Source organism: Pongo pygmaeus, chromosome 16 (genome assembly GCF_028885625.2).
Source record: "Pongo pygmaeus isolate AG05252 chromosome 16, NHGRI_mPonPyg2-v2.0_pri, whole genome shotgun sequence".
Classification (NCBI taxonomy): Eukaryota; Metazoa; Chordata; class Mammalia; order Primates; family Hominidae; genus Pongo; species Pongo pygmaeus.
Window position 1 is genome coordinate 33,559,274 of NC_072389.2, and position 26,542 is coordinate 33,585,815.

A 26,542-nucleotide genomic window follows, 5' to 3' on the forward strand; every position below is an offset into this window, starting at 1 on the left:
GCGGTGGCTCGCGCCTGTAATCCCAGCACTTTGGGAGGCCGAGGCGGGTGGATCACGAGGTCAGATCAAGACCATCCTGGCTAACACGGTGAAACCCTGTCTGTACTAAAAATACAAAAAATTAGCCGGGCGTGGTGGCACGTACCTGTAGTCCAGCCACTTGGAAGGCTGAGGCAGGAGAATGGCTTGAACCCGGGAAGCGGAGCTTGCAGTGAGCCAAGATCGCGCCACTGCACTCCAGCCTGGGTGACAGACCAAGACTCAGTCTCAAAAAAAAAAAAAAAAAATAGCCGGGCATGGTGGCATGCGCCTGTAATCCCAGCTACTCAGGAGGCTGAGACAGGAGAATAACTTGAACCCAGGAGGCGGAGTTTGCAGTGAGCTGAGATTGTGTCACTGCACTCCAGCCTGGGCGACAGAGCGTGACTCCGTCTCAAAAGCAAAACGCAAAAGAACCACAGATAGAAGGAGCAGTACTCTCCTTGGTGCTGAGATAGAGTGCCAAAGGAAGAGGCTCCCACCCACCCATCCTCAGGGCTGAGATCTGGCCTTCTTGGAAAGGGAACAACTGTGCTCACTGAGTGGCCGAGAATTTGCTGTGGTATGTCACCGGACGAACTTGCATGGTATTTGTACTCCCATGTGCTGGGGAGGTATCTCATGGGAGACTTCACACGACAGAACCTTTTGAGAGAGTCTCTGGAGCAGGCTGCTGGCCACCGAGTACTTTAGGATGCTGGGCACTGCAGGAGCATGCTGAGGGGATGCACCTTCTCTCCTACAGTGTTTCCCCAGGACCCTGTACTGACCATGCTGCCTGGCCTCTGCCTATACTAAATGGCTCCAAACAGCTGCAATTTCACAACTGAAGTTTTTTACTTGAAACAGCATGTTACTCCTTGCTAATCTAATTGAGTGTGTATTAATTGGCTACGCTGGTCACACATTTGATTGGGTAAGACCTAAAGAAGGCTCTGCTTACAGTGAGTCCATTCATGTGACCTATAAAATCTCTCTCAGAGGCTCCTTTCCAGTCTGTCTTTGTCTGTCAGCTGTCTTGTCTAGAGCTTTCAACTAGCTCATAGCCTCCAGATAACGAGGTCATTACCTTTAGATTAATACGTGCAAGTTAATAGAAAAAAAAAAAAAAAACCCAGAAACTCGTCTTACCCTTCTGGGGAAAAGCAAAAGTGCCCATAAGAGGGTCTTGAGGTACCTTAAAATGCCCAAAGTTTCCTTCTAGGCTACCAGGAGCTGGAATACGTAAACATGAACCTGACTCCGAACACATAATTTTTATAGAAAGCTTTCCTCATAATAGCAAACACACACACACACACACACACACTTTTTTAAGCTTAAATATTGAGAGCCATTAGGATAGAATTATGTGAGGAAGGGCTGGTCATGGTGGCTTGCACCTGTAATCCCAGCACTTTTGGAAGCCGAAGTAGGAGGATCACTTGAACCCAGAATTTCGAGACTTGCCTGGGCAACGTAGCGAAACCCCATCTCTACAAAAAGTAGAAAAAGTTAGCAGGGTATGGTGGCATGCATCTGTAGTCCAGCTACTCTTGCAGGCTGAGGTGGGAGGATTGCTTGAGCCTGGGAGAATGAGGCTGCAGTGAAGTATGATTGTGCCACTGCACTCCAGCCAGGGCGACATTGAGACCCTGACTCAAAAAAAAAAAAAAAGAATTAGGAAGGTTTGGGGAAAATGTGATTCATTATCACAACCTCACAATTTCTTTCAATAATTGTCACTGATTGTTGACTAATTTAATGTGTAAATTTAGATTTTATCTTGACTTCATAGTCACATTTGCTTGTGAAAGAACATTTTAATGTTTGGAAAAGTTAATTATTTTATTTTGTGCTGTAACTCTAGATCTGCATAGTCCAACAGCATAGCCACTAGCCACATGTCTCTGTTGAACATTTGAAATGTGGCCAGTCCAAATGGAGATGTATTGTTAGTGTGAAATGCACATTGGATTTTGAAAACACAGTATTCAAAAAATGTAAAATACCTCATTAATAACTTAGATGATGAAATATTACTTTAGATACGTTGAGTTAATAAAATTTATAAATTGATTTTGCCTTATTTTATTTAACATGGATTCTAGAAAATTTTTAATTATGTAAGCAGCTCATAATTCTCTTAAACAGTACTGTTCTAGATGTTTATGTATTATTGAATAATGCCTCCATCTTTTGGTAGATAATGGAAATGCACTAACAAAAGCTAATATTTCAGATATTAATTGTATGAAAAATTGAATAGAATGGTGTGAGTCCCATTTATGTGAAATGTTGTTTTGGAAGGCTAATTGCATTTAATGTTATAATGATTATATCACAGGACAAAAAGGTAATTAGCAATGGGATATGCAAATTGGCCAAAGATAAAAATACTCCCAGAAGTTTTGTGTGTTATATGGAGCAAGAGCCCTACTTGTATAGCCAATGACAACCTATCGTTTATCATTGAGGAGAGCATTTGAGTTAAAATATTGTAAGTTAAAATACCAAGATGGTAATGTCTGTTAATCACATTTTAATTTTTAGAAGTTTTGCTCAGTTACAAGAAAGAAGAAAATTAATTGGAATTGTTACCTTTTCTAAACAAATTCTGCTTTGTACAGAGCAACAGAAATCTGTAGAACTATTAAAATTTTGTGGGTAACTCATTCTATTTAAAAATACTCATTTTTAACTTATTTTTTCACTTTTCTCTTTTTAAAAATAATTTTATATTTATAATCATATTTTTTAATGCAAAGAATGCAGGGATAATTTACTATTTTGCACTGCCCTTTTAATCTGAGGAGCACAGCACAATTTGGGGATAGAGCTTAATTTTGTTGATTTATACTTAGCTAATTGTGGTATTTTATTACACAAGTAATAGCTAAAAATTTTGATCTTTTACAATTTATTGTTTGTATTTATTTATTTATTTATTTATTTATTTATTGAGATAAAGTCTCTCTGTCTTGCCCAGGCTGGAGTGCAGTGGCGCAATATCGGCTCACTGCAACCTCTGCCTCCCAGGTTTAAGCGATTCTTGTGCCTCAGCCTCCCAAGTATCTGGGATTACAGGTGCATGCCACCACACCCGACTAATTTTTGTACTTTTAGTAGAGAGCGGGTTTCACCATGTTGGCCAGGCTGATCTCGAACTCCTGACCTCAGGTGATCCACCCACCTCGGCCTCCCAAAGTGCTGGGATTACAGGAGTGATGTTTCATGTTAAACATCATTTGCATATTTAACCGGCTAATCTTTTCCAGTTTAAAAGTAGCTCATCCTTGTTTGAGCTAGAAAATACCTTGGCTTTTTTTTTTTTTTTTTTTCTTGAAAGATTGTTTTACTTCAGTGCAGCTCATTAAGAATATACCAAGTTAAAAGTAGAATACACCTCCACAGAATGGTTAAAAGAATACAAAAATAGAAACTATGCAAAGTACTTATTTTTTACTCCTTCAGGAAGACAACATAGAAAGAAACCTTTTCCTGAAAAGAGACTGCTAATAATATACATTAATAAAACCAAATTTTATGTTTAAAGTTAGGCTTTATTTAAAAATAATTTTAAATATATTTTTTCAATCTTTATAATAATATATTAGTAAGTTTTTGTAAAAGTTGAAATAGTAGAGATAACTGTAAAATTCCTCTTGGCTACTATTGGCTGTTTTTCCCTCCAAGGTGAACCACTGTTGCTTGTTTGGTATCTGTTGCTTGTCTGTACATGGGCATGTGCAAACATGTCTGTTTATATTATAGAGAAAACTTTTTAAATAGCTATATGGTATCCTGCTATATGTATTCTGTAATCTGTGTGTCTTACTTGGCGTTTTGTTTTGAAGTTATTTTCTTTCTTTTTTTTTTTTGAGATGGAGTCTCGCTCTGTCGCCCAGGCTGGAGTGCAGTGGCGCGATCTCAGCTCACTGCAAGCTCCGCCTCCTGGGTTCACGCCATTCTCCTGCCTCAGCCTCCAGAGTAGCTGGGACTACAGGCTCCCCCCACCACGCCCGGCCAATTTTTTTGTATTTTTAGTAGAGACAGGGTTTCACCCGTAGCCAGGATGGTCTCGATCTCCTGACCTTGTGATCCGCCCTCCTCAGCCTCCCAAAGTGTTGGGATTACAAGCGTGAGCCACCGCGCCCGGCCATTTTAAAGTTTTCATGTCTGTACATATCATTCTATTTCATTACACCTAATTTTAATAGTCTTTTACAAACAATGCATGCTTATTAGAACAAGTGAAATAGATCAAATCCACCAACTCCACTTCACCCCCAGTTCTCACTCTTCTTGAATTAAGCCATTCTCCAGACTCGTACTGACATTTGGTATCATATATAGGGTTTGAGTTTTTCTTTTAATAATTAAGAGATCAGGTTTTGAATTATTACTCAGCTAAATTATTTCAGTTGAACAATACAAGGTGGACATCCAGTTTATTCTTTTGATAAGAAACTTTCCATATTATGGACATCTTGTTTCTAGGTATTTGCCTGTGAAAACATGGCAGTAAGCACCTTCGTACCTGATTTCATGTACTGTGCTGGTGCATTTTATTTCTAAAGTCTTCAAAGAGTGTGTTTGTGTTGTTTAAAATTTTTAATGGATAGTACCAGATTACTGATATAGCTGTGTTTCAAATGTAAGTCTTTATAATACCTTTTCTTGTGCAAGTAAAAGTTTTTAATCTTGTCAGATATTTTTATCTTGCCTTTGTGGCTTCCGAATTTCTATCCTACTTGCAAAGGCTTCCCCCAGGCTAAAGTTTTAGAATGTTTAATGTTCTTGTTACTGGTGTTATCTTTTCCTTTTCATTTCCATCTGATTGTTGACGATATTGACAAAAGATTTTTTTATGTAATGAAAATTATCTTAATTCAAAAAATTTTTCAGTAGTCTTTAATATTCATTAAGTTTTGTTTTTTTTCCCCCAATATTTTGGGACCATTAGCTCGTGATTATACTACCTGGGTCTTCAAAATCAGAGTGAATAACAGTAGTGTTCACAGGTATCACTGTCCTGTTACTGAGTTTGCTGTAAATAGTGTAAATACATTCAGCATTTCACTATTTGATAGGATGTTTGCTCTTGGTTTTAGAAAATAGTTTCTTTCATAATTATATTGCTTATTTCATTTTTTGTTTAGGAATGACTGCAAATTTTCTCATGCCTGTTTGATATTAACACTTTTTTCTGTAAATATTTGTGCATAATAATGAATTGTGTCAATAAATTCCTAATGTTGAACTAATCTTGCACCCTTGAAATAACCCTGATGATAGTCTTCTAATACACTATTGTATTCTCCTAGCTAGTATTTTATTTATTTAGAATTTTTTCCTCCATTCATAATAAGAAATATATTATTTTCTCTCTTTGTACTCTTGTCATCAAGATTTGGATGTTAAAGGTTCTGGTAGCCTCAGATTGGAATGCTGATGACCAGAGTATTGATAATTGTCGAAGATGAGTACATGGGGTTTTATGATACTGTTCTCTGTATGGCTGTATATGTTTGGAAATAAAATTTTTTTTTTAAGTGAATTAGCTTTTTATATTTTTCTGTGGTCCAGGATAATTAAACAAATTATTTGTTTTTCCAAGGTTGGGAGAATGCAGCTGTAAAACCATATATACGTGATACTTTGTAAAATTATAGATCTTGATTTATCTTTTTATTCAAGATACATTTATTGGCTTCTTTTAAAATATATATTGTCTTGGTACACTTTATGATTTCTGTTTATCTGGGGAAGTTATTAATGAACATTTAGTTTTGTTTTTTGCCACTAAAACTGATAACTAGAATGAATGTTCTTATAAATGTTTTCTTGAGTACATTTGTATTTCTCTAGAATAAATATAGAAGTGGAATTACAGTGTATGACCTAGTTACATTTTTTGTTTTGGTAATTTCCATTTTGTCTTCAAATAGTCATACACCTTTACCATCATTTTGTGAATATGTCTGTTTCTCCATATCTTTCCCTACTAGTGATGTTATCACGTGAAAGTTCTCATGGATGATAATATGATTTCTTTTTTTTGAGACGGAGTCTTGCTCTGTTGCCAAGCTGGAGTGCAGTGGCACAAACTTGGCTCACTGCAACCTCTGCCTCCCGGGTTCAAGGGATTCTCTTGCCTCAGCCTCACGAGTAGCTGGGACTACAGGCGCATGCCACCACGCCCAGCTAATTTTTGTATTTTTAGTAGAGACAGGGTTTCACCTTACTGGCCAGGATGGTCTTGATCTCTTGACCTCGTGATCCGCCTACCTCTGCCTCCCAAAATGCTGGGAATACAGGTGTGAGCTACTGCGCCCGGCCGATAATACAGTTTCTAATTAATTTGTATTTCCCTAGTTCCTAGTGAGGTTAAATGTGTTTGCATATTTATTACGTATTTGTACATCTTTTTGCTGAAAAGCCTCTTTGTATTTTTGCATTTCTCTCTTGAGTTGTCTTGATTGATTTATAGATTTTTTTTTCTTTTTCAAAGAGACAGAGTCTTGCTCTCTTGCCTAGGCTGGAGTGTAGTGGCTCTATCATAGCTCACTTCAGCCTCCAACTCCTCGGCTCAAGCAGTTCTCCCACCTCAGCCTCTTAAATAGCTAGGACTATAGAACAAGCCACAGTGCCTGGCTAAGTTTTAAATTTTTTTTTACAGAGTATGGAATTTGCTATGTTGCCCAGCTGATCTCAAACTCCTGGGCTCAAGCAGTCCTCTTGCCTTGGCCTCCCAAAGTGCTGGAATGACAGACATGAGCCATCATGCCTATCTTTTCTTTTTTTAAGTACCAAATTCTTACATATGTTACTTAGGTCAGCACGTAGTCAACATTTATATTTAGTTAAACTGTATGAAATTGTTAACATTGAGCTGTTTGAACTAAAGAATTCCCATTTCATTTAGTTCAGCCCAGTATTATATATGTTTCCCAATTATTTGCACGTACTTTATTTTTATGTAATCACTTTTGTTGATATACTGTGGCTTCATTGAGTCTTACTTTAGAAGACTCCTATTGATTATGTGAATGTTTAAACTCTTTTTTTAGGACTTGATTTCATCTGAAATCAGTTTATTTTTGTCATTGTTAAACATACGGATCTAATTTTTCTACATTTGTGGACAGTTGTCCTAACACCATTTATTAAATGTTATGTTCCTTTTCCAACAGTTTTGGAATGCTACTTTCATAATAAATTTTGCTATTATAGATATATTTCTTCATTTTCGATTTTATTAATCTATTTGGTTTTTCTGTGGTAATGCTACTCTAGTTTTAATTACTAGGTTTTTACAATATTTTGGTATCTGTTAGAGCAGGTTGTCATTGTTTTTGAAGTTGCATTGCCTCTTCTTATACTGTTCTCTTACAGATGTTTTCCAGAATCATTCTTATGCTCTTGATTTTTTATTTTAATGACATATAGTCTCCGGAGTAGAGATGAAGAGAGAATTTCTAAACCTGGGGCTGTCTCAACTCCTGTAAAGCATGCTGATGATCACACTCCTAAAACAGTGGAAGAAGTTACAGTTGAAAGAAATGAGAAACAAACACCTTCTCTTCCAGGTAAGCATAACAAAACACTAAGTTCAAGAAACGTTTGCAATTAGAGTAAAGTAATTGTTAGGATTTACAGAAGATTTTAAAGATGCAATTACTATTATTCTTCTCATGTGTGAATTAGTCTGCATATGACTTCCAGCATTTTCCTTATGGGTAGCAGGTTGGCACAAATCAGTTGCCTTTCATGAATGTTTTCCTTTACTTTCTAGATAGAAAATATTTATCATTAACAACAACTTGCAATTAATAAAATTGTTTTCCAACACTGCTCTTTAAAGAGAAACATGAGATTGGCTTCAAAAATTTAAAAACAAAAGTTATTTTGCTTTTTTGAAAGTGTTTTCATAAACATTTTATGGAGTATACCTTTATTTATTTATTGTCTTTGGGTTTGTTTTTTTTTTTTTTTTGAGACAGAGTCTCACTCTGTCACCCAGCTGGAGTGCAGTGGTGTGATTAGCTCACTGTAACCTCAAAACTCCTAGGCTCCAGCTGTCTTTCCACCTGATCCTCCCTACTACAGGTGTGCACCACCACACCTGGCTATTTTGGATTTTCTGGTTTTATTGTGGGTTTTCTTTGTTTTTTTTTTGTTTGTTTGTTGTCGTTTTTTTGGAGAGATGGAATCTTGCTTTGTTGTCCAGATTGGTCTCCAACTCCTGGCCTCAAACAATCCTCCCACTTGAGCTTCCTAGAGTGTTGGGATTACAGGTGCAAGCCACTGTGTCTGACCCAAGCAGCCTTTTAAAGCTGTCTGTGAAGACAAAACAGAATCAGCAGGATGCTAAGATCGGTTGCCTGGGAGGCCTGGAGATTTTGTTTCTGATGTCTTTCACTTCCTTTTCTCAAATCATCTTTCTTGCTCTGCTTGCTGAGTGGCAGAAATATGGTTATTTAAAAACATTTTATCATAATGAGGAAAGGTAGCTACTTTGGCAGTCTTAACAGGGAAATGTAGGAATTCTCTCTTCTCATATCTATTTGTTGTTATTCATTCCTAAAGAATAGATTTTTCAAATTCTGATTGCTGGAACTATGGAAAACACAGGTGACTGTGTAACATACCTACTTATTACAAAGACTTCAGAATTTATTACTATAAAATGTTCTCTAATACATATGGTAGATATGTTCCTTATCAGGTTCTCTGAACTTATGAATCATATTGCTTGGTTGCTTGCATTATTATTCCATGTTTTTCTAAAGTGAGTCCTACTCAATTTTTTTTTCTTAGAACCAAAGCCTGTGTATGCCCAAGTTGGGCAACCAGATGTGGATTTACCTGTCAGTCCATCTGATGGTGTCCTACCTAATTCAACTCATGAAGATGGGATTCTTCGGTAATACAGTTGTGAAGTTGTATTGTTTTCTTTGTTCATTATTAAGCATTATTTAGAGTAGGAATTTAATTGTAAACCATATTGCATATATTTTTTAAAATAGTACATACCACCTAATAGTATGATTAGTTTTTATATTTAACATTCTGCTACTTATATAGATAGTCAATTAGAAATTAGACAACAAAGGAACTTTTTGGATGCTTTCTTTCTCACCACTGTCTCCTGCCTAGTTTTTAAGTTAGGAATTAGAAAAAAAAAAATTCTATTCAGACATCAGAATTTCCACAGCTTTCCAATGGAGCATTAAAAAAAAAAAAAAATCAGTGTTTCTCAATCTCAGCACTAGTGGCATTTTGGGCCAGGTAAGCATTCGTTATGAGGGGCTGTCCTGTGCATTGTGGCATGTTTAGCAGTAATCCTGGCCACTAGATGCCAGTAGCAGTCCCCTAGTTGTGACAATTAGAATTATCTGTAGACATTACCAGATGTTTCCTTGGGGGCAAAATCATGGTTGAGATTGGTTGAGAACCTGTTCTAGGGTAGTTAGCAACTCAAAAGTTTTTACTATCTTAACACCTTTCATTACTTTACATTTTATACTTGGTAGAGTTGAGATGTAAATTTGTAAACAAATTGCAAACCATCATGATTATCAAATTAGTTTTTTGTTTGGTTAGTTTTTTTGTTGTTTTTTTTTTTAACAGGGTCTTGCTCTGTCGCCCAGGCTGAAGTGCCGTGGTGCAATCTCAGCTCACTGCAACCTCTGCCTCTCGGGCTCAAACAATCCTCCCACCTCAGCCTCCTGAGTAGCTGGAATGAAAGGACACACACCACCACACCTAGCTAATTTTTGTATTTTTAGTAGAGACTGGGTTTCGCCACGTTGCCCAGGCTGGTCTAAAATTCCTGGGCTCAAGCAGTCCACCAACCTCAGCCTCCCAAAGTGCTAGGATTACAGATGTGAGCCACCGTGTCCAGCCCAAATTAGTTTTTTATTGGCACTGGTAAAGGGGACATGATGTGAATAATGGCGGGGCGAGGCTTACGCCTGTAATCCTAGCACTTTGGGAGGCCAAGGCGGGTGAATCACGAGGTCAGAAGATCAAGACCATCCTGGCTAACATGGTGAAACCCCATCTCTACTAAACATACAAAAAATTAGCTGGGCGCCTATAGTCCCAGCTACTCGGGAGGTTGAGGCAGGAGAATGGCGTGAACGCAGGAGGCGGAGCTTGCAGTGAGCCAAGGTTGCACCACTGCACTCTAGCCTGGGTGATAGAGCGAGACTCCGTCTCAAAAAAAACAAACAAAAAAGAAAATTGGCAGATTTCCTCAAGTGGGTTAGATTTAGACCGAGCTAGGTAGATAGAAGTAGTTTCTGAAAGAGATGGGGCTTTTACAAGTTTAAAACTACAATTTTAATATTAGGTAATTGATAATTCAACCTTTTATAAATTGTGCAGGCATAGATAGTCCCCTTCTTTTTCCTTTCTTGGGAATTGCTTGAAAACTTGTGTAAGTGTTTGAGGTTTAGGAAACTGTAATGATAAGATTCCAGAGACTGCCCGGGAGCGGTGGCTCATGCCTGTAATCCCAGCACTTTGGGAGGCCGAGGCTGGCGGATCACGAGGTCAGGAGATTGAGACCGTCCTGGCTAACATGGCGAAAACCCGTCTCTACTAAAAATACAAAAAAATTAGCCGGGCGTGGTGGCGGGCGCCTGTAGTCCCAGCTACTCGGGAGGCTGAGGCAGGAGAATGGCATGAACCCAGGAGGTGGAGCTTGCAGTGAGCTGAGATCGCTTCACTGCACACCAGCCTGGGTGACAGAGCAAAACTCCATCTCAAAAAAAAAAGGAAAGAAAAATTCCAGAGACCTCCTTCCCTGGGAGAACAAATACCAAAGAGGATTTGAGGACGTGGGCAGGATTAGTAGCTGTGCCAGGAAAGGTTTGGTTTTTCATTTAAAGCCAATGAATGGATTTGATGCAGAAGTTAGTGAGTCTGTTTTGCTATTGCAAGTAGTTAATATAATGCAGGCAGGACAAAGTATAAAATGTCAGTCATCTAAGGCACTTGACACTGTTGGTGAGATATGGCCTAAAGCTGTCTTCTAACAGTGGTTTTCAGAAGCCATGTTTTACTAAAGGGTGGATACTGTGCTCAGTTGTTTTTACTTTTTGAAGCGCATTAGATTGGTCAGGGTTAGAAGAGGATTTCCAAAGACTTATAGTCTTTTGTTTTCGTTTTTGTTTTGTTTTGTTTTAAAGAGACAGGGCCTCACTCTGTCACCCAGGCTAGAGTATAATGGTGTGATCATTGCTCACCATATCCTCAAACTCCTAGGCTCGAGGAATCCTCCCACCTCAGCCTTTGGAGTAGCTAGGACTACAGGCAACGACCCACAAAACCCAGCTAATTTTTTTTTTTTTTTTTTTTTTTTTTTAGTAGAGACAGGGTCTTGCTGTGTTGATCAGGGCTGGTAACAAACTCCTAGGCTCAAGCAGTCCTCCTGCCTCAGTCTCCCAAAGTGCTGGGATTATAGGCTTGAGCTACCACACCCAACTGAGACTTGGAGTCTTAAGGACTTTGAGGAAATATTTAAAGAGCTTTCAGTACAGTGGGTTTAGGAGAAGAATCTATGAGAATGCTTTTGACCTGGCTAGGATACCACTACAACCAAGGGGCTTGGACCATTTGTAGTAAAGCTGGTAAATAGTTTCATGGAGGGATCAAGGATGCCACCAGCCAGTGAGAGACCTCATCTGATTCTCAGGCTCTTTTATGACTAGCTGATGTTAGTTCCAGGTCAGGTAACCCAATCAGAAATGAATAAATAGTAAGTTGTGAAAGTTAAGGTGATCTCTTTAGTTGGCTTAAAGAGACTAGAAATCGCTCCTTCCTCAACACATTTCATTCATTTATTTGACTTGTGTTTTTTTGTTGTTGTTGTTATTGTTATCTGTTAGTTTCTAATAATTTGGTTAGTATTACATAATAAAGAGTATAGGGATTTTTTTCTACACTTCTTGGGAGAATAGGTAAAATAGTGTATTTTTTTGGCTAGGAATGTGAGAGTACTTATGAATCCCTAGAAGGGAAATATAGTGGGTAATTTTTAATTACAGTCTGTTTCTATCCAGTCAATTCTTACAAGACATCCTTTAGTATTTGTTTTAAGGAATGTCACAAGGTTTCAACACTACACTGATGCTAGAGGTGGGTGTGTATGCATTATTTTTTTTTTTCCACTCAGAGAACTACAAAGGGACAGATTGGATGTGGGGCTAATCTAGAAAGGCTGAATGACTATATGATTTGTATTGTAAAACTCAGAGGGGCAGCAGAGTAAGTAAACTACTCTGTGAACTACTGAAAGACTCCACCAACTGCAAAGTTTTTTTAAAAATCACTATCTATTACATGTAGAAATCACAATGCTTGGAGCCTTATTTTGAGTCCATCGTGTCAGGAAAATTAGCCAATTTATACTTCAATTTCTACCTTTATTTAAAAAAATTTGACTTTACAGTTATTTAATAGAAATGATGTGTGAATTGGGGTGGAAAAAATGGAAGATGTCTTTAGCCATTGGGAATGTACCATGACTCTTTGAGAGTTGAGAAAACATTGTTTTACAAAGTAATTTTATAAATTAGTTATGTAAAATAGTACTTGCATATTAAATTTGAATATTCCAAAACTGTTAATCAGAAAATAGTGTTATTAAGTCTGGTTTGAATTCTAACACTAAATTTTATTTAGTAAATTAGTGGTATGAGAGAAGTTTTAGAAATTATGGTTCTTTATTTAATTCTGAATATAGTTTTCACTGTAGTGTTTGCTATAACGTTTTAAGCTCTTCTTAACTGTTTCAAATGAAATATCTGTTTCAACAGGCCCAGCATGAAATTGGTAAAATTCAGAAAAGGAGATAGTGTGGGTTTGCGGCTGGCTGGTGGAAATGATGTTGGAATATTTGTAGCTGGCGTTCTAGAAGATAGCCCTGCAGCCAAGGAAGGCTTAGAGGAAGGTGATCAAATTCTCAGGGTATGTCAGTATTGCAACTTATGTGGGTTAAAAAGTATTTGGATCACCAGAAAAAGGTATCAAACAACAAGCTTACTACTGTAATTAGATTGTAATCTGTAAGCAGTCTCCATTGAGCCATTTAAACTTTCAAACTCAAAATCCATCAGGTCTACCTTATGCTGGACTTCTCACTTCCCATTCTTGTATCTTGCTCTTGTTTACTGCTATATTATGTGTTAGTAAAGAATGTGACATTTCATTTCTACCACTCATGTTCACGGAAATAAAAGAAAATAAGTCTTATATCCCGATGATAATATCTACCAGGTAGTCTTTGGAAGTTCAACTAAACATTCAGACTGGCAAGACTCTGCCATGGGCCACAACTTGCCAGCAAGCAACATCAAGTGTTCCTCTCCCATATGAGTCATCTTGAAGCAGTCCGCACAACCTCTGGGACCTTCTTAACCCCAGATAATGGCTCAGGCACAGGGAGATGGAATTCACATCAAAGGCAAATGTGTAAGCTGCTTGCCTGGCTTTGAAACTTCATACTCCACAAGAGACAGGATCAGTTACACAAATCAGGAAAGCCCAGGTTAGATGCAGAGTATCAATAGAGTGTATAGAGTCCTCCCTTCCCCATAAATAGTGACATAGTACCATGTTAATCTGTCTCCTGTTTCTTTTTAAAATATCCAGACCTCCATTTGATTTGCTAGATTAAACTATGTCCCATTTTAATCAGAAGGTATCTGTCCGTTGTGAGCTCCTGCATTTTTTCTGCCTCTCTACCACAAAGTCTTTTGCCATGGCCTCCCTATTCTGGTCTCTTTCTGTACTCAGCCTGCCTCTTGCCAGTGGCCTGGATTCAGCCTCCTGTCTGCTCCAGAATCTTGTAGCTTTGTTCACTTTCTTCTCTTTCTCTCTCCACTGGTTCTTCATCTATCTTCCACTGTCTCATTTTGTCCTGTTTTGCTGTTTAACTTGTTGAAGGATGTGGTTGAGGTCCTTGCCTGTTTTCAGTCATTGTGGTCATACAGTTTTGCAGCCTGGCTTCCACCTTCACCACACTGAAGCTCAGTTTTCAATAAGCCATCGCTGAGTTAATGTCATCCTCAAGCCTCATTTTCCTTTATTTTTTAGCAGCGTTTTGACTGTCTTAATCTTTTTTGAAGTACTTTTTTCCTTAGATTCCGTAATGCTGCCATTCTGGTACTGTAATTTTTTTATTCTTTTCCTGCCATCTTTACTGATACTTTTAAAACTTGGGAAATGTTGGTAACTCTCTGCTTCTCTTGCTACACTGCCTCTTTATTGGGTTTGGTTGCTCAAGTGAGCAGCTCGTAATCAAAATCTTTTCACTCAGCAATTTCCTGAGCCCTGTCATTTTCTCATTGAATCCTCCTCCTTTTCCCTTCAAACTTAGCATGTCAAAAAGTCAAATCATCATCTGACTTCAGACCTATTTCCATCTGATCTGATATGGTGATTCTTTTTCTGATGATGTTTACATTGTTGTCAATCAAGTTATGTCAAAAACATTTAAATACAACATGTATAATAACGTTCACTATACCAAGGAAAGTAAAGAGACCTATTTTCTTACCCATCTCTTAATCCTGTTTTGAAGTAATCAGGGCACACGTTTTTTAAATGTTTTTTTTTTTTCTTGAGACAGCGCCTCACTGTCACCCAGGCTGGAATGCAGTGGTGTGATCACGGCTCACTGCAGCCTTAAACACCTGGGCTCAAACGATCTTCCCCTCAGCCTCTTGAGTAGCTGGGACCACAGGTATTCGCCACCACATGTGGCAAATTTTTGTATTTTTTGTAGAGGCAGGGTTTCACCACGTGGCCCAGACTGGTCTCAAACTCCTGGGTTCAAGCAGTCCACCTACTTTGGCCTCCCAGAGTGCTGGGATTACAGACATGAGTCACTGCGCCTGGCTAAAAAATGTTTCTTAATAGTTCACTTTTGTTTTGTATCATAGAAGTAAGTGGTGCATGTCAGATTTTTTTGTTTCTAGGGTTTTTTTTTTTTTTTCTTTTTTGATCTGGAAAATTTCCAAACGGTGGAAAGAAGAAAACCTGCCTGTAATCCTGCGCACAGTCACTGGTGACATTTTAATGAGTTCATTTTGGCATTTAGAAGCTTCTAATAGAAGTAAATATTAACTTGGCAAACACTGAGCCAGATGCTCTTACAGGGTTGCCACAGTGCAGATTGTCTTTTTAATCCCATTTTCTTTTGATTTTTTTTTCTCAGCAACTTGTAAAAAGTTATCTTTTTTCATCTAAATTGGTTAAATTTTACACAGATGATCTTTAATGTCAGGACACACTGAATACTATTTAAATAAATTTATACCTTTAACTCACTTTATTTGTTTCTGTTTTTTAAAAATTAGAGTGTATTCTTTTCTCCAAAGTAAAATAAATTTTTTCATCTTAAAGATGTGATATTTTCGGCCAGGTGTGGCGACTCATGCCTGTAATCCCAGCACTTTAGGAGGCCAAAGCGGGCGGATCATCTGAGGTCAGACCAGCCTGCCCAACATGGTGAAACCCCATCTCTACTAAAAGTATAAAAAAATCAGCTGGGCGTGGTGGTGGGCACCTGTAATCCCAGCTACTCGGGAGGCTGAGGCAGGAGAATCGCTTGAAACTGGGAGGTGGAGCTTGCAGTGAGCTGAGATCGTGCCATTGCACTCCAGCCTGGGCGACAGAGCGAGACTCTGTCTCAAAAAAAAAAAAAGATGTGATATTTTCAAATTAGGTAGACTGAGAGTATCTGTGTCCTGTGTACGTTATTTTCATATTCTTAAACAGCCAAGAATGATTTATGAAATGTTACTTTAATAGGTAAACAACGTAGATTTTACAAATATCATAAGAGAAGAAGCCGTCCTTTTCCTGCTTGACCTCCCTAAAGGAGAAGAAGTGACCATATTGGCTCAGAAGAAGAAGGATGGTGAGATGCTGCCAGAAAATGGAGGAGATAAACCTGTAGAGTTTGAGGACTTACAAAGCGATTTATTCCATTTTTAAAAAATAAGTCGCTCAAAGTTGAGTGATGAATGAATTTGTTAATCTCAGAGAAAGTTACGTAATTCTAAGTCATTTAGGAGCACAGAATTTCAGATGATTCTCATTAGCAGAGGATGCTAATAGGACTAACCTTTAAAAGTATTCTAATTTAAATAAAATGCCATCCAACCCTTTACAAGTGATAGAAAGTGTTGATTTATTAGCCATCAGAACCATACAAAAGTATATATGAGCAACTTTCAAATTTTGTACTGATGTTTCTAAGCAATACACTCAGATGTGTATTAGCATTCAAGAGAAAACCCCATTTTTTCTGTGATAAAGTAGATGATTTTCACTTAGAGCCAGGTTTCTCAGCCTTGGCACTGTTGACATTTTGGACCACATAATGCGGTTTTAGGGACTGTCCTGTGTATTGTGGATGTTCAGGAGCATTCCTAGCCTCTGCTCACTAGATGAGATGCCACTAGCACACACCCCCTACCCTTTCAGTACATAGATGGGACTGTCAAAACTGCATATTGGCAAATGTCCAATGTTGGATGGCGAGGGATAAAATTACCTTTATTTGAGAACTGCTGATTTAGATATGGAAATGTCTATAATGTTTGCAGATAAGTTAGGTGATATAATAGAAAACAAGCGTGTGGCTTTTGACAAGTTACTTGATGTATTTTCTGCATCAGTTTCCTCATCTGCAAAATGGAAGTACTAAGAGTTTCAATTAGTTTCAATTCTTACAGTGATGAATACGTGAAATAAAATAATACAGTACCTGGCACATAGTAAGAATTTGTTGGATATTATTATTGATATTATCATAGCATCTGTCTTTCAGATTGTTATGCCACTAAATATTGATAATGTGTTTGTTTTTATTCCTTTTAGTTTATCGTCGCATTGTAGAATCAGATGTAGGAGATTCTTTCTATATTAGAACCCATTTTGAATATGAAAAGGAATCTCCCTATGGACTTAGTTTTAACAAAGGAGAGGTGTTCCGTGTTGTGGATACCTTGTACAATGGAAAACTGGGCTCTTGGCTTGCTATTCGAATTGGTAAAAATCATAAGGAGGTAGAACGAGGCATCATCCCTAATAAGAACAGGTATGAATGCTTGGATACTTCTCATAGAGTGAATCAAGTAAATGATGATAGATCATTTCAATCCCACTGGGAAATTTTGGTAATGTAAAGAATTTTCATTGTGTTCAGCGTATCTATAACTGAGTTAGCTTTACAAACTCCTCTTTATTATAACCATTAAGATTTAAACTGTATGTGAACTTCCATCCATTATTGCACTTTTCATTTCATTGTAGGTCTTTTTCCATTTTGCATTTTAAATGCCCTTATTTTAATTTTCTCCTTTCTTGTGTAGAGCTGAGCAGCTAGCCAGTGTACAGTATACACTTCCAAAAACAGCAGGCGGAGACCGTGCTGACTTCTGGAGATTCCGAGGTCTTCGCAGCTCCAAGAGAAATCTTCGAAAAAGCAGAGAGGATTTATCCGCTCAGCCTGTTCAAACAAAGTTTCCAGCTTATGAAAGAGTGGTTCTTCGAGAAGGTAGATTATTTTCTACAGACTAAACTAATACCCTTTAACGTCAATATGTTTAAGAAAGAAAAGGTATAAAATATGCTGTTTTTCATGTGAATTTCTTTCCAGCTGGATTTCTGAGGCCTGTAACCATTTTTGGACCAATAGCTGATGTTGCCAGAGAAAAGCTGGCAAGAGAAGAACCAGATATTTATCAAATTGCAAGTAAGTAGCCTCAAAGCTAACTTAAATGAGGTTGGGAGTTACACCTCTAAAGTGAGTGAGTTCTGATTCATTCATTCAATAAAAATAAGACTTTTTGTCAGTGAAAAATTAGCAGTTTATCCCATTCTTTTAATTTGGTGAGAAAACCCCAGTGACCGTGTCGTTGTTCGACCAATTCGTTTAATGAGAAAAATCACCGTTTAGGAAACTCTTGGCTTCATATGAAAATTGCATAGTATACAATGTCATTGAATCCTCCCAGTCATGCTCTGAGGTAAGGAGTATAATATCCATGTTACAGTTGAGCAGCTTGAGACTTGGATGGTCATTGTGTGGATCCTTTCCAGTTTCTTCAGTCTGAACTTCCTGGTGGCCCTCAGTGAACAAGTGACAAGACTTGGCTTTGACCACAACCCTTTCTTGCTCCATTCCAGCTCTTTTAGTCGTTAAATTGACAAATACACAAATAGTTAAAAAGGGTAATAAAACATTGCTAATGTTATCAGCTGTTACTATTGCAGACATTTATAATAAGATAGTAAGTGTAAGTATTGAGGCTGCAGTGCTTTGTATGCCAAATACGTTTTGCTTACAGATCCTTGTTTTATTTACTTTCTTTATTTTTTTTAGAGACAGAGTCTCACTCTTGCCCAGGCAGGAGTGCAGTGGTTAGATCATTGCTCACTGTAGTCCCAAACTCATGGGTTCAAGCAGTCCACACACCTTGGCCTTCCAAGCAGCTAGGACTACAGGCATGTGCCAACACGCCTGGCTAGTTTATTATTATTATTATTATTTTTGTAGAAACAGGGTCTCACTATGTTGTCCAGGCTGAACCTGAGCTCCTGGGCTCAAGTGATCTCTGGCCTTGGCCTCCCCAAGTGCTGGGATTACAGGTGTCAGCCACTGCAGCCAGTTTTGTTTTATTTTTAAACTGTTTCTGTAATTATAAAAGTGCCATTCTCTGTTTGGAAAAGTTGGAAAGTTAATTTTTACACATATCACCACCCTAAATTTTATTCCATTGTATTTTCTTCCACTCTTTTAAGCATATTTTGGCAAAGTTTTATTTATACTGTTTAGAAAAGTTTATATCCTATTTTCCTTTTTCATAGGTAATGGCATATTTTCATTTGATTATCCTGCAATTTTTGGTTCGATTAGGCTTTTTTTATATCGTTTGTTTCAAATTTATATTACTATTACAAAAGATACAGAAATCTGTCCGTATTTTGTTTGCTTGTTTATGCCCTGCTTTGTTTCCCAAAGGATTTAAATCCTTAAGAATATAGCTGTTCCCATAATTATGATGAAGTTTCTGCTTTCCAGAGAGTTGTACTGGGGATTTTGTTCCCACTGGCACTATATGACCCTCAGGACCCTCAGTAACCTTTTTTTTTTTTTTTGAGACAGAGTCTCGCTCTGTTGCCCAGGCTGGAGTGCAGTGGCGCGATCTCAGATCCAAGCTCCAAGCTCACCTTCTGGGTTCACGCCATTCTCCTGCCTCAGCCTCCCGAGTAGCTGGGACTACAGGTGCCTGCCACCATGCCCGGCTAATTTTTTTGTTTTTTGTTTTTTGTTTTTTTACTTAGAGACGGGGTTTCACTGTGTTAACCAGGACGGTCTCGATCTCCTGACCTCGTGATCTGCCTACCTTGGCCTCCCAAAGTGCTGGGATTACAGGCGTGAGCCACTGCACCCAGCCGACCCTCAGTAACATCTTTAAACTGCATAGTGTTAATTTAAAGAATCAGAACATCATCTTTTTTTTTAAATATATTGCTTTTCATTTGGTTGCCAATGAAGTTGATAAGGATATTTATTTTCTGAACATCAGAAGATTTGCAGACAAATGATTTGAGTAAAATCTGAGCAAGTTGGAAAATGTTTATTTGTCTTAGTTTTTTCAGAAGAAGTTTGTTTTGTTTTGTTTTGTTTTGTTTTGTTTGAGACAAGGTCTTACTGTGTTGCCCAGGTTGGAGTGCACTGACGCGATCTCAGCTCACTGCAACCTCCGCCTCCTGGGTTCAAGCGATTCTCCTGTCTCAGCCTCCCCTAGTGGCTGGGATTACAGGCACCTGCCACCGCACCTGGCTAAGTTATCTGTAGATGACATTTCACCTGAAGAAGTTGGTGGTAACCCTTACCCATAACCAAATTTAGGATTTTTAGATTTGGGAAAAGCAAGTATGATGACTTACAAAGCTCTGCCTTAAAGGGTAATACATTGGTTTAATCAGGTTTACTCCACAACAAGGAATTCAGGTAGCTTAGTTTTATATCTTCTTTGAATCTAATGACAGTCTTTTGAGTTGAGGAGTTAGTAGCATTTTTTTTCCAACCAAAATTCCCAGTTGATCTTTCTTCTTAATTCTCCAGTGTTCACTAGATTTGAAATTCTGCCCTGCTTGCCCATGGTGCTTTGTCTTATGGTAGTCTCATTCTCCAAAATCATTTATATTGACCCTCAGTGTGACTTGTCTTTCCAGATCTCTGCCTTTGTCTGATCTCTGAAACACCAAAGCTCTTCCTTTCCTTTCAAACTTTCCTTGTGACCAGAGTCACAAACGTTTCTGTGCTCTGAGATGGTTGGTTGGAAACCAGCCCAAGCTGCATTTGGCACATTATACACCAGTGAAGACAGGTTGCCAGGATGAAGCCATAGGCTGTCTCACAGTTACAGCTTCCTGCCCCCAGGTTCCCCTTCTACTGATGTAACTAAGGTCTCTAACCCAGAACTCCCTAGGCAATCTGCTATAGCACTGTTACCGATGGTTGATGGACATGCCAAGGTATTGACCTCTTCAGCCAGTAGTGGCTGGTTAGAGCTTGGCAAAGGAGCAGCCCCCTCAGTTTATCTCAGTGTGCCATATAAATAATATTTTTTCTGGATGTTACAGTGTGAAAAAGGGTGGGAAGTAGTGCCCTGTTGAGCCATATTAGAGCCCCAGGCAAAAGAAAAAAATGTGCATTCCTATATATTTTTTCTTCTTTAATGGCTAATTTTTTTTCCGGAATATTAAAGTAGTTGAAAAGAAAAATGGAAAGTGTGAATATTAAAACTCACTTTAAGTACTGCATGCATAAGACGGTTTCCACAAACAAAAGTCCTATCCAGCCCGGCATATCAGTGGTGGCCAGTAGTTGAGAAACTCTGATCTAACCAATGAAAATTTGATCTTATTTTTGTCCTGACATAATGAATAGAGAGTGAACCACGAGATGCTGGAACTGACCAACGTAGCTCTGGCATTATTCGCCTGCATACAATAAAGCAAATCATAGATCAAGTAAGTTATTAAAACTTGACCCATTTCATTATGTTATTGTGGTTTTGAGTGGGATGGGATTTGGTTAATTTGAATGTAGAAGGTAGTTTTTCTGAGACTATTACTGACATACTATAAGAAAATTAAGCCCTTACTGAAAAGCATTATAATAATTACTTTCAAGAGAATAGTTACTGTAGGCATCAGAAGATGATTTTTCATTACCACAAAACAAGTGTATGATGTTTAGATGTAATTAACAGACTGCTTATATATTATATCAGTACAATTGAATTTGTAGTTTGATATTTACATTCATAAGGAATGTCAGGAACATTAAATTCTTAAACTTATTTTTATTTTAACTGTACACGGATAATACTGTCAGATGGCGGTGTTAGGGCTAAGTCGTAAAAGTGAGCTTCATAGAAAGGTTTTTAGAAATTTGGCTAGAAATGGAATTGAGTTAACTTACAATTAGTTTTTTAATATGTGCTCCTGAGACATTAGAATACAATTAAAGATCTGTTACCACTGAAATATAGTACAGACTTTTGACTTTTTCTGAATGTGATGGGGTGTTTTTTTTTTTTTTCTTGGTTTGTATTTGTTTTTGTTTTTGAGGTAGGGTCTTGCTCTATTGCCCAGGCTGGACTGCACTGGCGTGATCTCGGCTCACTGTAGCCTCTACCTCTCAGGTTCAAGCGATTCTTGTGCCTCAGCCACCCAAGTAGCTGGGATTACAGGCGTGCACCACCATGCCTGGCTAGTTTTTGTATTTTTAGTAGAGACAGAGTTTCTCCATACTGGCCAGGCTGGTCTGGAACTCCTGGCCTCAAGTGATTCACCCACCTCGACCTCCCAAAGTGCTAGGATTATAGGCGTAGCATGAGCCACTGCACCCAGCTGAATTTGATGATTCTTAATTAATGATGTCTTGTGTCTTTGTATATATTTTTCTTTCTGTTTCTAGGACAAACATGCTTTATTAGATGTAACACCAAATGCAGTTGATCGTCTTAACTATGCCCAGTGGTATCCAATTGTTGTATTTCTTAACCCTGATTCTAAGCAAGGAGTAAAAACAATGAGAATGAGGTTATGTCCAGAATCTCGGAAAAGTGCCAGGAAGTTATATGAACGATCTCATAAACTTCGTAAAAATAATCACCATCTTTTTACAAGTGAGTATGTTAATAAAGGCCTTCTTTCAGCTTACAATGTCTGGGCAACATTAAGTAGGCCAAAATGTTACGGTATTCAAATACTAAAACTTACATGATCTTTTCTTGGAAAGCTTCCTGTTGTGTTAACAGCTGCTGTTTGGTTAAAAGAAAATATACAGTAGCAAAATAGAAATTTCAAATGTTTGCATCCTTAGATACCATCTTTCAGTAATGACGATTTAGCTCTAAGCAGGGTTGAATTAATTCTGACTTTTGGCAGTGCTCTAACCATAAAACCACATCGTTAATTTATTTTCAGCTACAATTAACTTAAATTCAATGAATGATGGTTGGTATGGTGCGCTGAAAGAAGCAATTCAGCAACAGCAAAACCAGCTGGTATGGGTTTCTGAGGGAAAGGTAAGACATTTCCTATTACTTTTTTGACTTGTTCAGTAAATTATGTAACCAATCAGAGATGCTTTTGAGATACCAGTACTTTCTGATTAGATCAACATATTGGAGAAATTTGGGGAAAGTTAGCTTTTAGGTTTTTATAATTTGTGTGTAGGGGTTATGAAAGTTGTTTCTGATGGTAAGAGAATTCTTAAATTTTCTCGCCTGTTGAATTACCACTACAGTAGGATTGTCTCCTAAAGAATCTTAAATTATAATGAAGAGCAGGTTGAGTTCTGATGCTGCCCCTGTCTGGCTATGAATGATGACTCTGAGCCTGGCTTCAGTTTCCTCCTCTGAAAATGAGGGGATTTGGATGGCCTAGGTGAGCATCTCCCAAAGTGCTGTCCTCAGCATGCTCAATTCAGGACTTGCTCTAAGAGAGAAGGCACTATGAAGGCAAGCAGCGGGTGGGAAATAAACCCTAGACCCCTCGCGAGTATCCTGGTACCCACTGGCATTTAAAGGCTCTGAGACATCCTAAAAGTTAAAAAGCCTACTTCATGCATTTCCTCACATTTATTTTTCACTCAACACCTGTTAACATTCTCACAACATACTGGGAGATATTGAACAAAGCAATAGATCCTTCCTGGCTTTGAATTTTGGTTTTCTGTACGTCCAAATGACCAGCTTTAAAATAAATACTTTTGATTGTCAGTCTTTCTGGTTTTATAGCAATCTTTGATGGGAAGGTCTGTTTATTTTGTCTGGAGAGTTAATCATTTCCTCAGAATACACTATTGAAGGAAGCTTTTTTTTTTTAAATGTCTTTTACCTTTTTCAGATCAGTGCAGTAAGTTTTGGTTATTAGGGAAGATCGAGAGTATCTCTGGTTTTTATTTTGTTCTTTGTACTTCCTTGTTGGTTTGGTTTTTGTTGTGTTTTGCCCCCGCATGGTCCCTACCTTCCTCTGCCTGGCTGTGGCTACAGATGCTCTGACAGTGCATGCTGCATGCTTAGGACACCCCATGTCCCCTACCCAGACATACACAGCCTCTGCAAGGAGAGCTGTTAACACTGAGAGGCAGTGTCTATTGTTCTCACCTATAGTAATGTGTCAGAACTATGGTTTTTCTCATTATGAACCAGTCTGGGGGATGGACCATGCATACGAGAGCCTAAGACCACTCTGAATAACATGTCAGCTGGAACTTGATAGGAAAATGAAGGTGGAAACAAACCACACCACTTTACATGAACACACTATTACTAATTTCTACTTTTGCAGTACTTGAAAGGATTGTAGTCTTGTTCATACTAATCTTCTATAGCAACACAATTCTGTTAACATCCTTTGGCAGGTCCAGTGTTAATAGCTTGCACTAGTGAATTCTTAAAATGAAATTAGTCTATAAATGTTTTCCCAAAATGCACAAAGTATACATTTGTACTATCTGAGAGGCTTTTAAAAAATCCACGTATCTTAATTTTTTATAATTTCTTTTAGTGATATTCTTGTGTGCTTTCTCTGCTTGGTTTTAAAATAAAGGTCCAACTTTCTAGCTTTTTATGTGAGGAAAAATAGGTTATTTATTATCAGGCCAGACTGATGCATTTTGTAAGCCAGAAAAGGTTGTTACAACTTAAAGCTTATCTTCCTGTCCTCTTCTCTTCAAATATATTTCATAGAATAGATTCTTAAACTAAAACTACTTCATTTCACATTGACTTTCCTGAACCAACTACTTTGACCTAATTGCTAGAAAGAGTTCCTTTTTACAAGATCTAACACAGTCTTATATATTCCCTGCTAAACCAGGAAAAGTCATCCTGAGGCTTTCTTAACATATTTCCGAAGTTCAAAGCAACCCATCGTTCTTGCTTACATCTGCATTTCAAACCAGCTGGAAAAACTAAGTGGATTGATTAGTTCTAAGTTATTCTTGCCCGGACTTTCAATATTTCCTTGACTGGCTACTGGATTATAGTATTCAGAACCCTGGCAAGTTAAAGATTAGAGTAGAGAGCAAGAAGACTTTTCTTCTGCAACGGCTGTTACCGAGTTGAGAAACCATTGAGACTTGTTCAGAGGGATTGTGCTCTAACAGGATAGATCCCTGGCAGATGCTCTCTTGAAAACTGGAGCATGGGGAGACCTGACACACCCTAGTCTTTCTTATCAGGAAGGCAGTGCTCAAGGTCAGAGTCTTAACGAGCCAAGCATGGGGACTGTGTGGAAAGCTCCATTCAGGCAACTTGACTCCCAAGACCATGCTTCTGGCACAGCAGACCTGCAGAGCCACACCAAACCTGCTAGTTAATAGCAGTGCATCTTCCTGGAGGACGAGAGTTTTATGTTTGTCCTTCAGTCCATACTGAAGTGGAAGAAATACTTTCTGATTTCTGGATTCCAGATCCTTCAGCTCTCGTGAGTAACTGAGCACGGTGTCTAGGCAGGGTCTTCAGGGAGTGTTCTCTTTAATCCAGGTACTAGTGTCACATTAGTGTCCAGTGATAACCTGTTGATAGCAACTCTGTAGCTTCCTTTCCCTCAAACACTTCTCACTTTCTTTCTGATCTACTCAGAAGATAATCAACATAAACTATTAGAAACTGAGTTCTTAATTACTTACAAAAGAAAAGCATTACTGTATTTCTCCCTCTCCATCTATTGGATACTGCTTCTATGAAAAATAATAAATAATTTCTTCTTAATGTAGCAACCACCATATAGGTGATGATTTTCCATTGTGTTTCATAACAGCTTTAAGGGCCATATGTTTAACAGGTTGTTTTAGTCTGCTCTTGAACTGCTGTAAAGAACTACCTGAGACTGGGTAACTTACAAAGAAAAGAGATTTAATTGGCTCACAATTCTGTAGGCTGTACAGGCTCCTGCTTCTGGGGAGGCCTCAGGAAACTTAAGACAGTGAAGGGGAAACAAGCATGTCTTACATGGTTGGAGCAGGAGGAAGAGAGAGAAGAGGGTAGTACTACACGCTTTTAAACAGACAGATCTTGGGAGAACACTTATCACAAGATAGCACTAGGGGGATGGTGCTAAACCATTAGAAACCGCCCTCATGATCCAATCACCTCCTACCAGGCTCTACTCCAACACTGGGGATTATAATTCAACATGAGATTTGGGTGGGGACACAAATCCAAACCTTATCATTCTGTTCCTGGTCCCTCCCAAATTTCATGTCCTTCTCACATTGCAAAATATGATGGTGCATTCCCAACAGTGCCGGAAAGTCTTAACTCCTTTCAGCATTAACTCAGAAGTTCAAGGTCTCATCTGAGACAAGGCTAGTCTCTTCTGTCTAGGAGCTTGTAAAATCAAAAACAAGTTAGTTACTTCCAAGATATAAAGGGGACATAAACATTGGGTAAATACTCCCTTTTCAAAATAGAGAAATCTGCCAAAACAAAGGAGCTCCAATCCCCATGAAATTCCAAAAGTAAGTAGATTAGTCATTAAATCTTAAAGCTCCAAAATAATCTCCGTTGACTCCACGGGTCACACCCAGGCTACAGTGATGCAAGGAGTGGGCTACCAAGGCCTTGGACAGCTCTGCCCCTGTAGCCACGCAGGGCACAGCCCCTGCAGCTCCTTTCATGGACTGGCATTGTGTGCCTATGGCTTTTCCAGGTGCATAGGTGCATGGTGCATGCTGTTGGGGGACCTACCTTTCTAGGGTCTGGAGGACAACGGGCCTCTTTTCACAGCTCCACTAGGCAGTGCCCCAGTGGGGACTCTGTGGGGGCTCCAAGCCCACATTTCCCCTCCACACTGCCCTAGAGGGTCTCCATGAGGGTTCCGCTCCAGCAGACTTCTGCCTGGACATCCAGGCATTTCCATACATCCTCTGAAATCTAGGCAGAGGCTCCCAAGTCTCAACTGTCTC

At 38.5% G+C, this 26,542-nt stretch overlaps 1 protein-coding gene across 6 annotated transcripts in view; it reads left to right on the top strand.

The window, feature by feature from the left end:
- The window catches only part of TJP1 (tight junction protein 1), a 121,077-nt gene that overhangs the window by 71,883 nt on the left and 22,652 nt on the right, over nucleotides 1-26,542 (top strand). For all 6 annotated transcript variants that reach the window (XM_054450550.2, XM_054450552.2, XM_054450553.2 and 3 more), the window contains exons 9-18: nucleotides 7,471-7,610; nucleotides 8,842-8,947; nucleotides 12,849-12,999; nucleotides 15,847-15,955; nucleotides 16,921-17,140; nucleotides 17,415-17,599; nucleotides 17,702-17,797; nucleotides 21,005-21,087; nucleotides 22,040-22,250; nucleotides 22,552-22,652. In XM_054450550.2, the coding sequence (XP_054306525.1) occupies nucleotides 7,471-7,610; nucleotides 8,842-8,947; nucleotides 12,849-12,999; nucleotides 15,847-15,955; nucleotides 16,921-17,140; nucleotides 17,415-17,599; nucleotides 17,702-17,797; nucleotides 21,005-21,087; nucleotides 22,040-22,250; nucleotides 22,552-22,652 (1,402 nt within the window). The remainder of the gene's footprint in view (nucleotides 1-7,470; nucleotides 7,611-8,841; nucleotides 8,948-12,848; nucleotides 13,000-15,846; nucleotides 15,956-16,920; nucleotides 17,141-17,414; nucleotides 17,600-17,701; nucleotides 17,798-21,004; nucleotides 21,088-22,039; nucleotides 22,251-22,551; nucleotides 22,653-26,542) is intronic.